The 15,405-nt window shown below is 32.6% G+C and overlaps 1 protein-coding gene across 6 annotated transcripts in view; it reads left to right on the top strand.

Moving 5' to 3' along the window:
- Mctp (multiple C2 domain and transmembrane region protein) overlaps nucleotides 1-15,405 on the top strand; it is a 371,452-nt gene that overhangs the window by 206,919 nt on the left and 149,128 nt on the right. For 5 of the 6 annotated variants that reach the window (XM_067051105.1, XM_014425858.2, XM_014425857.2 and 2 more), the window contains one exon: nucleotides 8,471-8,613. In XM_067051105.1, the coding sequence (XP_066907206.1) occupies nucleotides 8,471-8,613 (143 nt within the window). Of the gene's footprint in view, nucleotides 1-8,470; nucleotides 8,614-15,405 lie in introns of those variants that run through there. The other variant, XM_067051106.1, reaches the window with a different exon arrangement.

Here is a 15,405-nt window from a genome sequence, read left to right as displayed (position 1 = left end):
CACTAATCACATTTACTTTATTATTTACAATAGTTAATAATTATTATCCACTGGCATTAATAAAATATTTTGCATTAATATAAATTTTCTCTTATTATTTCTTATTATTATTTCTCTTAGTATTACTAAAATAATAAACGTTCCAATGCAAATTCGCTTTGAAGTCGCTGCCTCAAGATTTATTGGAGGCAAGAACACTTCATTCAAGAGTCCTTTGATAGCGCTTGAGATGAAAAAGAAAAAAATCGTAAGAGCTGCATTCAGTTACAATCTCCTTTCCTTCGCTCATAAAATGTTATTTACTTGATATCTTTTTAATAGTAAGTTAACTTATTTTGTTTCCTATTAATGGATGCTAAATCGTGACCATATGCATTTATGGAACGTCCCTACGATTTATTGTGATTCAGTGATGACCCAACGTCAAGATTTTCAATTTCTGTTTTTCATCTGAGTGTTTTGCATTTGGCTCCGTTACTTTGTAATATTAGCTTGGAATTCCTAAGTGTTTCCGACTTGCCCGTTTTCTTCAATATCCGTGAATTTTTAGGAAACTCATGAACTCTGTTTTATGAAATTTCTGTTTGTTAATCGTAATGGTTTATTAGCAGCTTTCTGCGCTGCCTCGTTGTTGTCCCGAGATTCTTTGTATTTTTTGCTAAAATTTATTGCTTTTCTTTTTCTTCTTTAATCAAGCATCTTTTTGTAATCGTCTTTAACCATTTCTTAACTTTTCCTTTTTCCTGATTGCCAATTACTTTTTGAGTTACATCGTTCATTCCTCTTTCCATCTCTTTCCAGTGTTTACCGATGGAAAGTCGCAAGTTCAAGGGATACAAATTTGTTTTCTGAGCTCAAGCTTGAAGGTTAATTTTATTTTCGGATCTTTTAATTTACTTATTTCATAATATCATACCTTGCCCTTTTAAATTCTGCCTCAGTTTTTTTTTTTTTTTTACGAGGGTCGGTGGAAATCTTCAAAAGACACGGATAGGTACGGACCTATTGGTCTTTTGAAGACTTAGTCTTACCCACTAAAACCACCGCTCTACACCTGTTCATTCCTCTCCACGGGACCGCCGCTAGGCATTACATCATGGGGGTGATTGGCTGAGTGCCGCCTCATTATTTTAGGCTATCTTCTGGTTCGCCTATCTCTTTCCTCATTCCTTAATTTCTGCATCACCTGTGCAGCAAATCGTTGGCCTGCCCTCCAATAATCTTTGTTAAGCAGCATAATATTGACAATATTATCTGCTGTCGGGTCTGAGCCGCAAACACATTGGAAGTCTCTTCTTTCTTCATGAAAGCGGTGACAGAAGAAGAAAACGTGCTCTTCCGTTCCTGGGCACAATGGACATTCTCCAGTTTCATCGAGCTTAAACCTATACTGGTAGGCTCGGAAGCAACCATGCCCTGTGATAAACTGGGTGATATAATAATCTACCTCCCCGTGGTTCCTATTCACCCAGGCCTCGATGTTGGGCACCAGCCTGTGCGTCCATCTTCCACTGAATGCCATATTCCAGCGACGTTGCCATTTTCTTATAGTCTCCTTTCTTAATTCGTCTCTTGGAATAGCACTATTATAAGATCGGCTCCTCTCATCTGCGATCAGCTCAATCGGTGGCATCCTGGCCACCACGCAAGCAGCTTCGTATGAGACTGTACGAAACGCGCTGATCACTCTTAGCGTACACCTACGATACTCCGAAACCATCGGTCTTCTGCAGGCCTCAGTACCCAATGCATCCTTCCATATCGCAGCTGCGTAGAGCAGAATGGATGGGACCACATAGGATATCAATAACCTACGGCTGTTCCTGGGTCCGCCTATGTTGGGCATTAAACGTGACAGTGCGGTGGTAACTCTAGCCGCTTTATCACTCACCCGCTGGATATGCTCTCTGAACCGGAGTCTATCATCGATTCTTAACCCGAGGTAAGTCAAAGAAGGCTTGGACTGGATCTCTTGCCTACCCACTCTCAAGGTTATGGCTTCCCTCACTTTCCTGCTACTGACAAGAAGGTGATTCTGACAGATTCTAGCCAATCTCGAACCGAAGCGACCATACGACCTTCAAAGAAGAAGAGGACGTCAAAAGAAAAGATGGAGTGATATGTTCAAGAGGATTGCAGGACCCCTCTGGTGGAGAGATGCTAGGGACAGGGATGTCTGGAAGGAGAAATGGAAAGAACTCGCCTCCCAATAGGGCTGGTCACTCCGGGAAGTGCTGTGGCAGGGAAGGATACAGAAAGATGGAAAGAAAATTGATAAAAGCAACTATCACACACTTTCCTGCCTAGGCCTTCCCTTTCGGGAGTAACAGTCAGCACTTCCCGGAGTGACCAGCCCTATTGGGCTATAGAGGCGAGTTCTTTCCTCTTTATTATTTCTCCTTCCAGACATCCCTGTCCCTAGCATCTCTCCACCAGAGGGGTCCTGCCATCCTCTTGAACATATCACTCCATCTTTTCTTTTGACGTCCTCTTCTTCTTTGAAGGTCGTATGGAGACCATTCTTCCAATATTATTTTTCCACACCTGTAATTTCCTCTCTTGAGCTATAGTCAGTGACCAGGCTTGGCATCCATAAGTGACCACTGGGCTAATGCAACTATCGAAGACCTGCCTTTTAAGGTCAATACTTGTTATTCTCTTCATTATATGCTTAAGGGACCAAAACTTTTTCCAACCGAGTGCCAATCTCCTCTGAACCTCTTTTGCTCCTCTATCCGTGAATGATATTAACTGACCCAGATAAATATATTCTTCAACATATGCCAACTTAGGGTTGTTAATTTCGCACTCCTCTTTTACACCATTTGTCATAAGTTTCGTCTGGTAGTTCGGATAAAGGCCAACCTCTTCATACAATGCCAGAAGCCGCTTCATTTCTCTCAGTTGTTCCATGCCTTTTGCAAAAAGTACAATATCCTCTGCAAAACGTAAATTGTTATTATATACCATAATTGAAAAAATTACAGCAGTTCATTAGAGGTAAATGTGATATTGAAACGATTTAATAAAAATCATAAATATTCCTCGTATACACATTTTAAAACCAACAGATTTGTCGTTTTTATCAAAGCTTTATTTTCTTATAGCTATACAATTTTTTTTATATTTTAAAAAGCAATATAGCTCTTTTTAATTTGAGAAAGATAAACGAATTTAATGTGTATCTCATACAAACTTGTTATTGGTGCGATCCATTAATGCCTGGAATGCCAGGTTTCACAAGCCCATAAACTGCGTTCTTCTAGAAAACCATCTCATGAATGTCATAAAGAGACCTATTAAACTTTTAATGATCCACTTATATTAACTCATATTAGCGAGATACGATGCTATTGACCCAATGAAATGAAAGCAGACATTGATCAATACGATATTTGTCCCTAATAAAACTAATACACTTAATGAACCCGATACAACGTAGAATGCCGCAATAAACCCTAATTTGTAAATGTTAGTTTTAATGATCGGAGTGATCTATGATTAAGGAAAAGACTCATATACATTCGTCATTGTTCGTCGAAGTGGCTTTGGGAATCAAGATAGTGAAGAAATTGCTTTGGTGGAATGAAAAAGAAGACGGTGAGAAAGCCCTCAGCCACCGCTGAACTCCGCCTAAATGGAAACGGTCAGAGACGAGGTGTTACGTTGCCGGAAAGTAAAAAGGGATTTTACTGAGAGGCACCTCCGTTGGAAAATTGACGAACGAATTTATGTAAGCGAAGAAATGACCCCTGCCAACCGGCATCTTTACTTCGCCTTTGGTTCGCCGGGGGATGATTTCATTGCTGGAGTGAAGATCTGCCAACAATCATGATGAACAAGGTGACGTGATGACAAGAGCTATTTTTTATATTCACTAGTCATGTGCTTCATTTCTTTATAGAAATGATTATGAAATTATTCTTTATTTTTTCTTTCGTCCACATATTTATATTTTCGTGTATATTAAATTTAAAATGTGTCTGCTAATATATTTTTCTATACCGAAAATTATGTTCTATTTTTCATTTTATGTGGATATTTGTATTTTTATTTTTTACATACCTAATCATAATTTAAATTATTCTCTATTGAGTTTTATTTCTGATTCCATTTAACGATTTTTATTTTTAGGGGGAGACGATGGTCGGGGGGTGCGGTCAGCGGAAAAAACACAAATGAACCAAAATAATTATTTATTTGTGCCGACGTTTCGACCTAATTTTCAGGTCTTCATCAGGGCTATAAAAAAAAAAGACAGCAACCATCATTCTGAGAGAAAAAAGTTAAAATAAAATAAATAATAGACTAAAAAATTTGAAAATGTATATTTTCATTTCATTGTTATTTATATTTCTAAATTTGTTAGTCTATTATTTATTTTTATTTATTTAATTTTTCTTTTTGAATGATGTTTTTTTGAGCCCTGATGAAGACCTGAAAATTTGGTCGAAACGTCGGCACAAATAAATAATACTTTTGTTTATTTGTGTTTTTTCTGCTGACCACACCCCCGAAAATCTTCTCCACTTATATATCTACGGTCAACTATCTTCACCTCCTCATGATTTATATTTCTCATATTAATATCTCCTTATAAAGTCTTCTTTTTCTTTATATATTATAAATTTTTATTTTATTGTACTTAAACATTTATATTTTTCTGATGCCAAAAAATATAGTTTTCCATTACTATTTTATTTATTCGCTTATAAATTTCAGACCATAAAATATCAAAAATACCCTTTTCCTTAATCCCAACTCCAATAACTTTTTTAATTCATTTTATACTATGTTGATTCCCAATCCCTACTTGCACATCTTCTCGGGAATTAACTTACTAAATTATTTTTAAAAATTAATAGGTAAGCCAGTTACAGTTAGGTAGATAGGCATAAAACTAGATTTATTGAAATAATAAATAAAGCAGACTTTATCAAAATTACAATAATAAATTATTCAATGAAGAATGTTTTATTTATATATATAATATAATGATGAAATGTTTTTTGTTTTGTTAAACTTATTGTCAAAACTCTATCTCGAAACACGATGTTTCTAAAGTTAACCTCGTTTCTGATGCATTTATGGATAAAACCGAATATCATTACTCGAATTCAAAAATATACAACTCAAAATAAAAATTGAGATATAACGAACCCTTATAGTACAAGAGCCCAAGAGGAGAAAAAAGGCAGTTATCTCAATTTTTGATTACTTTGATGAAAACTATGTATAATTACTAGTCAAAATTGATGACTCTGCCTAGTCTATAATAAAAAATGGCGGCTGTTTGAATGCGATAAAAAATTTATCTTAAAAAGTAGGAACAACACAAGAAAACCTAAGAGAATGTTATTTAAAAATGAGAAAATTTGCTAAAATATGAGCCCTAAAAGAGTTATTTACGTTAAATAGTTCTTGAGATATAGCTTTTTAAAAAGCAACATTTCATAAAAATGTTGTATGGGACGCGCTGAAAGATATGTAGTTAGTGAATTTATTTTCAAAAATCTATATCTCAAAAACCATTCGACGTACAGATGTCTATTAGCACCCAAAATAAAAACTAGTTTAATGTACCATTAGGAAGTTCCTTACACTTATCTTATCTTATCGTAGTAGTTTTCATGATATTTGCTAAAATAAATTGATTTATAGTTGTTCGGACAAATTTTCATTTGCAAAATTTATATTAATATGTGAATATCATAAAAACTACTACCCTAAGAAGATAAGTGTGATAAACTACTTTATAGTCAGTTAAATTTCCTTTATTTGGAGTGCTGGCTGACATATATACGTCTTATGGTTCTAGAGATCAAACATTGTATACGAACAACTAGAAATTAACATTTTGTAAGTTTATTTTGTCAAATATCATAAAAACCGCTAGTCCTACAAAGATAAAAATTATAAACTATTTTATAGTAAATTTAACTAGCTTTAATTTGAGCGCTGGCAGACATCTGTACGTCAAATGGTTTCTGAAATGAAGTGTTTCATAAATCAAACTTATTGTCCGAACAATTATAAATCAATTTATTTTAGCAAATATCACGAAAACTACTACTCCTACGACGATAAACGTCATAAACTACGTCATAGCCCATTAAAGTAGCTTTAATTTGAGTGCTAATAGACATCTGTACGTCACATAGCTCCTTAGATATAGAATTCTCAAAATAAATGAACTAACTACTAATCTTTCTGTAGATTTTCTATATATCGAGAAATATTGGACGTAAATAGCTCTTTTCAGGCTAACATTTCAGCAAATTTACTCTTCTTTAAATAATGTTCTGTTAGGTTTTTTAGTGTTGTTGGTAGTTTTTAAGATATAGAGCTCCGAATGAAAAATTAGTGTTTTTTAAGGTTTAGAAACAGCTGCCATGTTTTATTCCCCTTACGTATACTTGGCAGACTCATCAATTTTGACTAGTAATTATACATAGTTTTCATAAAATAATCAAAAATTGGGGTGAGATAACTGCCTTTTTTTCTTCCTGGCTCATGTACTATTAAGAGTATGTATGGAATGTGGGTGTCTGGAATCTCTATTTTATCCTAAACTTTTCCCTCTCTTTATAATTAAAGTAAAGACCTCAGTAAGTTACAGACGTCGGTGAACTTAAGTTAGATAGCTGAGGTGTTTACAAGAAGATATCATTAAATCTGTACTGTATCATTATATTTTTATTTATCTTTTAAATTCCTGGAAAGTTATAAAAACTTTTTTTTTAAATAGATTTACCATAAAATGGATTATACACCTATTTCTCAATAACAGCTCTAACGTTTTTGATTAACGTGTACAACCATACAGTAAAATTAAATTTTCTTCAGTTTCAATTTGATATTATAGCCATGGAAACAGTCTGACAGAGCTTAAATTCTATGTTTTCAAAATAATCTCCTCTAAACTACCTTTAATCTTATTTATTTTCAATAATTTACCATATCTCATTGTTATTAGTAATAAAAAATGAAATATAAACTATTTGATTATTAGCCAAAGGAGAATGGAGTAAAATTATTTTTTTTTAATAATTTATTTATTGCTATTTTAATATATACATCAAGTAAATTTCTTGTAAGTGATTTAATGACATGGTACAAACATGTGGAGAATCTACCTATTGATAGAACTCCAATTTTTAAATTTAAAAATGAATTTTCGGAAATCATAATATTAATATAGATCCATAATGTTTTTGTTTTTTTATATCTTTATTGAAATTTACAACTGTATATTGCATAATACATTTAGTAAATATGATCTTAGTTAAAATGGAGTGTTACTGGCGTGTAGAGCAACTACCCATTGGTAGCACTCTAATGACATTTTACATTAGCTGGTCTCGTGGCCATCTTCTTCTCAGGCGCCTCGGAGGATTGTCAGGAATGGAAGAGGATGCAAGGTTAGAAACTAGGAGGTTTGAGTGGTTAGGGAGTTTATAATGGAAGGAGTGATATCTGGTTCGGGCTAGATCGGTTACACAGGGAACATTAAGGTCTTTATGTATGATTTTATTTGTGACAAAGTAAGGAGCATTGAGGATTTTACGAAGGATGTTGGATTGTAAGGATTTGATACGAGAGGAATTCGAAGGTTTTGTGGAGTCCTAAAGCTCAACTCCATATGTCCAGATTGACCTTATTACAGTCATGTAGATATAAGTGCTGTAATAGTCGAAATCGACGTGCAGTTTCCTGTCTTTTCAGTCTCGTGTGAGGATTTCAGATTAATCGTTTCCAAATGTAGTCCAAGGTAGCTGATCTGTTCGACAGGGATAAGAGTTACATTATTAAATGAAACAGTAGGGCAGTCGGTAGGTTTACGACGAAGGGTAAAGGTGATTTGATGGGATTTGTTGGAATTTATCTTAATCCTTCAATTACGACACCATTCTTCGAGGGCTTTGATAAGGGATTGGAGAGTTTGGGATACAATTAATGGGTTATTATTAACTGCGAGCACACATGTGTCATCGGCATACGTGGTGTGGATAGTGTTAGGATTGGTTGGGATGTCCGCTTTATAGTCGGTGTAGAGGATGTGACCAAGGATACTACCTTGAGGAAAGATCCATAATGTACACTGGAAAAACCAAATATTTAAGATAATTAGTATGTAACATATAAATTAAGGTAATGAATGTTGTCGAAAAACCCATTAATAAATTGAGTTTAAAAACACATATTTTCGTGTTTCCGTGGTCGTTTTGTCCATACTCAGTTCTTTTCATTCACTAATCTGTAAGTGAAAATATAGTGAGGGGAAACATTACCATCTTGAATAATAAATAAATTGTTCTGAAACGACCATGGATTAATCTGATAATTTGAAAGTAGTATAGCTAGTGGAGGTTGTGAAAGTGCTCCTGGTTTTTTGATTTAGAGATAGATGAAGTAATTACAGTATCTTAAGAGCATATATTTTTATTGAATATTTAATGTTTTGTTTTAGGCACGAGCGACCCATATGTTAAATTCAAAGTAAATGGACGGCTCCTGTACAAATCGAAGATCATCTACCGAGACTTGAACCCGAATTGGGAGGAATCTTTTATGCTTCCAATTGAAGACCCGTTTCAACCAGTCCATATTAAGGCAAGTTATCTTATTTTTTAAATAAACAAATTCATAAATAAAATTCATCCAATTTTAGTCTTAAAACAATTTTTATTGTTTTAAACGTCCGACGTTTCGGCCAATTCGGCCATCCATCAAGGACAATCAGAAACAGCTTTTATTATACATATGAACAATTTTAAACAAATAGCAATATTATTAATAAATTATCATACCATAATACAATTTTAGAACCACACCATTTATAAAAACAACTTTATGCAGGCTATTCTGCCCAGGTCATTAATTTCAGTTCACAAATTACCCGATGTGACATCAAAACATTAGGGAATCATATAATTTTGATAATAAGCAATCCTTAGCTTATGTATAATTACCGATTTTGTCAATTCTTCATATTACATTAAAAATTAAAACTCTTAACAGTTAATTTTCACTATTATAACGTATCACAGTAATGTTGGTAACCTTCCCCCCACTCAGATCAAGCATTTAATTTATTTATTTCAACTATATTTTAGTTAAATTTCCTATTTCTTTTATTATTAAAATTAACATAAAGGTTAATTATAATTATTAACATTAATTTTATCCCATATTTTTCATAAATTAATTTTATTTAAAATCTCTGTATAGTTCAGATTTCTTGTGTCTGTTTTAAAAGTCAGTGTATAATTAATGTTTTCTGATATGTAAATGGACTCTAGTTTTTTTTTTAATGTAAAATTATAGTATTTTCAAAATAAAAAGTATGCTTTTTTTTTTTTTGTATTTTTCTGTTATTTCCTTGTTCATGTATAATTACTTTTACTGTGATATATTTAAGTGAGTCGAAATATAATTTTGATCTCAGTTAGTTATGCATATATAGCGAAGTTTTTTGTAGCCGGAAGAGTTGAGCCACCTTAGCAACCTCGTGTCTTGAACGACGCTGGTTTCAATCCGGTCTCGAGGATTTGACTTTTATTTATTTATCGTATATTATATGTATTTATTGAAAAAATAGATAATATAAAGAACTAAGATCATTTTTAAGCAGGTGTAAAAACATATTTACGATATCAGACATTGTGTGAATTAATGTCCGAAGAAAAAAAAAAATTTTTTTGAAATCAATGCTATCACATGTATGTTGGTGAAAGTAAACACTGATAATTGTTATAACATATCCTTATATTTACTACATAATATCAGTTTAGTATTACTTTTTGTTTTCGTACTACACTGACCACATACATACGGAGGTCATTTTTCAAGACTTCGTAATTTGGAACTTTAAAACGTGTATTCTCTTTGAAACATCGCATTTGAAACTTTTCATGAGTCTAATACTCACCATTAATATATAATTCATACACCTGTAGATAATATTAAAATCTGTAATGCTACAACCCATGGGTAAGGAGTTCTATACTTTGTAAGAAAGTAACTGTTTCTTGAGTAAAGATTGTACAAAGAGATGATTTGTTGAGGATCACGCTTAAATTCTAGATGTTTCACTAATTGCGGGTATCCATCAGGCAATGAAGCTAGGTAGACTCTAGAGGAATTTCTGAACCAACAGGGTTGACTCACGGCTTCAGTAACAGAAAAAAAAAATTATCTGCTACAGCTAGATTTGAATCCGGCTTTTTTAATTTAGTTGCACAGTGCCTTACTCACATAACTACCCCACTCTCTAAATAAAAAAAAATATTTAAGTTGGAAAATTCGTATTTAGAGTTAAAGATTTTATTTTAATTTGTTTCATTTTTTTATTATGATTTAATTTATATCTCTATAATTGTGCTCTGATTTTTACTAGCTTTGTCTATAGATGTATGACAAAATGTAGTATTTAACAATAAAAAATTTTTTTTTAATATTTATTTATTGCTATTTACAACTGTACATTATAATACATTTAGTAAATCTGATCTAAGTTAAATTGGAGTGTTACAGGCGTGTAGAGAAACTACCCATTGGTAGCACTCTAATGACATTTTACATTAGCTGGTCTCGTGGCCATCTTCTTTTCAGGCGCCTCGGAGAATTGTCAGGAATGGAAGAGGATGCAAGATTAGAAACTAAGTGGTTTGAGTGGTTAGAGAGTTTATAATGGAAGGAATGATATCTGGTTCGGACTAGATCGGTTACATAGGGAACATTAAGGTCTTTATGTATGATTTTATTTGTGACAAAGTAAGGAGCATTGAGGATTTTACGAAGGATTTTGGATTGTAAGGATTAAATACGAGAGGAATGCGAAGGTTTAGTGGAGCCCCGAAGCTCAACTCCATATGTCCAGATTGGCCTTATTACAGTCATGTAGATCAGTCTTTTGTAATGTGTTGGAAGTTTAGACCGTTTGTCTAGTAAGTGCTATAATAGTCGAAATCGACGTGCAGTTTACTGTCTTTTCAGTCTGTTGTGAGGATTCCAGGTTAATCGCTTCTCCAAATGTAGTCCAAGGTAGCGGATCTGTTCGACAGGGGTAAGAGTAACATCGTTAAATGAAACTGTAGGGCAGTCAGTAGGTTTACGACGAAGGGTAAAGGTGACTTGATGGGATTTGTTGGAATTTATCTTAATCCTCCAATTACGACACCAATCTTCGAGGGCTGTGATATGGGATTGGAGATTTTGGGATACAATTAATGGGTTATTATTAACAGCGAGCTCACATAACAATAAAATTAAAAAAAAAAGTTAAAAAATAATTGTTTATTTCTGTGTCATATGTTTATTAGAGTTTTAAAGCTAATAATATGACTGTTGTCATGAATTAATGTTTTATCCCTACTCCAGGCGTGCCCCGGCACATAATAAATAATTTTTACAGCTTCGGTTTCGTGTTGGTGCATTAATCATCACGCCTGACGGTTGGGAGACGGGAGGTCTTGTCTTGTCAATAGAAAACGAATCATTATTCATAATTAATGCAATAATATTTCTATTTTAAACTTTCTGAGAGTATTATTTATATATATCTAAAATTAGTTAATATTGGTGATAATCGATATTTGGATAAACAGTTATTAAACAGTTTACTGTATAAAATAACAATATACATAACCGAGTTTTGATATAAATAATATAGCCACGAAAAAATTAGTAAACCTAAAACTGTAAACAGTTTCAGAAAAAAATAAGTTATAACTGATAGGATAGTAAATAAATATATTTAATATTTTTATTTAAAGTATGATGTTGCATGTTAAGCATTTCATTTCTTTTTAAAGTTTTTATTCTGAGTGGCTAGTAATGTTTTTATTATCTTGATGTGAGATGTACTATCTCTGGTGTGCCATATTTATATGATGTTATCTTTTTTCTGAACTTGAAACGTTGAATAAGTGGTTATTTACCGCTATTTTAGAAGTATAATTACGTGTTAGCATTGCAACCCTTCAACACTATTCATGTATGTATGTATGTATGTATGACAATTTTAAAACGGTTTTCTATGTACACGCAACGGATAAAGGCAATGGGAGAATTTATGTGGGGCATGAAGAGCTGCATGCTAGCATGCTAGTTTCATTATGTTGGGAAGCACATCTATAACAGAATTAATTATACTTTTTTTTTAAATAATTTATTTACTGTTATTTACAACTGTATACATATATACACATCAAGTAAATTTCCTGTAAGTGATATTATGACATGATACAAACAGGTGGAGAATCTACCCATTGAGAGAACTCCAAAAACATTTCTAAAGGAGAAGATCTCGAGGGCATCTTCTTTTTAGACGCCTAGGAGGATTGTTAGGTAGTGAAGGAGAAGCCAGGTTAGAAACGAGTTGGTTTGGGTGGTTGGGAAGTTTATCATAGAAGGAATGGTATCCGGTTCTGGCCTAATCGGCAACATATGGGACGTTGAGATCCTGATGGATGATTTGATTTGTGACAAAATAAGGAGCATTAAGGATTTTACGAAGGATTTTGGACTGTAAGGATTGGATTCGGGAGGAATTCGATGGTTTAGTGGAACCCCATAGCCCAACTCCCTATGTCCAGATAGGCCTTATAATAGTCATGTAGATCAGTCTTTTGTAATGGATTGGAAGTTTGGACCGTATGTAAGGTCCGTATATAGTGGACGGAAGTTTGGACTAGTAAATGTAATAGTCGGAATCGACGAGTAGTTTCCTGTCTTTTCAGTCGTGTATGAGGATTCCATGTCAGTCGTTTGTCCAGATTTAGTCCTAAGTAACGGATTAGTTCAACAGGAATAAGTGTGGTTATATTAAAAGATACTGAAATTATAAATTTAAACTTTATATTTGTTATGATAAATTAATCGATAGAATTGTGCTGTGATTTGTTGTAAAATAATATTTAATTCGGTAAATAATCACTTATGTATTCTTTATTTATAGAACCTTTATAATTTTAATTCTTAACTGTAAATAAACCAAAAAAAATTTTTTTTTATATCGTCAAAAATATATATACTATTTTCAATTTCTGAATAAAGAGACTGGTATTTATTTTTTAAATAAATTAATTGATATCCATTTATGTCTCACCACTCTTTATTACATCATTAACAGTCTAACGTTTCGGCCATCATCAAGGACAATCTTAAGTATAAATTTACACCTCACATCCAATTCATTAAAAAATGTTTTAAGATTTTAAAAGCCTGGTAATTAATTACAAGTCAAATTACTCTATTTTGTCACAATTTCATTATTGTAGGCCGAAACATTGGACTGTTGACGATGTAATAAAGAGTGTTGAGACATAAATGGATACCAATTAATTTATTAAAAAAAAAAAAAAATTGTCAGAAACGTTCATTGCAAAAGATGTTATTTAAATTCATAAATAAAAATGAACCTAATATATTATTTTAATAAATAATTAAACAAGATAAGTTCTTAACATTGTTTTCTATTTTTCTATTTGTAAGTTGTTATCGTTTTTAAAATTAAAAGATACACTGATGACACATGTATACTTTCTGTAAACAACGACCCAACTAATGCATCACAGACACTATAGGGATACATATCATCTATTGAAGAATGGTGTCAAAACTGGAGAATCAAAATAAATCCTGACAAATCTCACCAGATCACCTTTACTCTCCGTCGTAAACCTCTGCCCTCCTGTCCTACAGTATCCTTTCTAAATACTCCACTAACGCCTGTTGAACAGATTCGATACTAAGGACTCCATCGTGACAAGAGACTTACTTGGAATCCATACACAAGACTGAAACGACAAGAAACTGCTCGTAGATTCCGATTGTTACAACAATTACTTGACAAACTCTCTAAATTTCCCATTCACTACAATAAAAGACCAATTTGAACATATGGAATTGAGCTCTGGGGCTCCACCAAACCATCAAATTCTTCCCGCATCCAATCGTTACAATCCAAAATCCTACGTAAAATCCTTGATGCTCCTTATTACGTCACAAATAAACTCATTCACAAAGACCTTAACATCCCATTCGTTGCAGATTTGACCCAAAACAGATATGCGTCTTTTCATTCCAAACTCCTTAACCATCCTAACCCATTAATTCTTAATCTTTCATCCTTAACAATCCCTGATAATCCTCCGAGGCGTCTGAAAAGAAGTTGGCCACGGGACCTTCTAATTTAAATTAATGTTTGAAGTACCACCAATGGGTGGTTCCTTCCCAAGATTTTCAAGTGTATATGAAACATACTACATATTTACCTATTGTATTATTTTGTACAGTTGTAAATTACATTAAATAAATAATTAAAAAAAAATAAAAGAAAAGCACACACAATAAAGAAGGATTTCTTTTTTTTATCTAATGTATTCCTTTTAAAGAGATTAATTAAAAATTTTAAATATCAATTATTGTATTAATTTACTTATATTGACTTTCTCTAAAGAAGCTTAGTGTTTAACGGATTCTAATTAGCCTGAGGTGGGAAACTAAGCAGGTACTTAAATAATGAAATAGGTGACGGTTTTAAAAAAAGAAAAAAGGAAAAAACAATCACGGAAGCAAGGAATAATGTATGATAGAACACCAACCACCTGTTTACGTTTCCTGCTACAAATGGCGACAAATGATTCGTTATTCCTATTACCAGGCTTTATATTTTTCTTAACTATTGAAATATCGTTTTTATATCCATGTTACTAAAATATATTTATATAATTAGTGCTTATCTATAAATATGAAATTTTATGTTTAATATATTTCACTGATACTGAAGATATCATTTTGTTTATTTTCACTTACGAAATTTAATTTTGTAAAAGCTAAAATTAAATTTGGAATGTTTTCGACGGATATACACGGTTTGAGGAAATATGAAAGTTTCGAAAAATGTTCTGAGTACGTGTGTTAACAGCATTGCTCAAAAACGAAATGCACGCAACTGAAATAACATATTTAAGTTGAGTATGTGCCTTGGATGGGGAGCGCTTTCTGTTACTCTGTAGCCTTGAATCAACCCTGTGGGTTATATTTTATTTTATACCAGATCGGCCTGATGGGCTTTACATGGTTGATATAACCGTTATATTATATATATATTTTTTTAACAGTTGATTATGGGGGTTATAGACTCGTACAAAAGACACTCCTAACTATAAACAATGTTATTATTAAAAGAAGAAACAAATAAATAGATAAGAATAATGCTTCTTAATAAAGGAGAAAAGTAAAATTAATAACAAAAAATAATGATATTGGTACACTTAAATAAAACAAACAATTGCCCTCTAATAGTAAAAAGAAACAAGTTAATTTGAAAAAGGGACAAGTGAAGAAAATAGAAAAAAAAAATAATAATAATGAATAAATAAAATGAGTAATAATAAA

The sequence above is a fragment of the Halyomorpha halys genome, unplaced genomic scaffold, assembly GCF_000696795.3.
Source record: "Halyomorpha halys isolate HHAL.00 unplaced genomic scaffold, Hhal_1.1 Scaffold539.1, whole genome shotgun sequence".
Classification (NCBI taxonomy): domain Eukaryota; kingdom Metazoa; phylum Arthropoda; class Insecta; order Hemiptera; family Pentatomidae; genus Halyomorpha; species Halyomorpha halys.
This window is presented reverse-complemented; position numbering and strand designations above follow the sequence as displayed.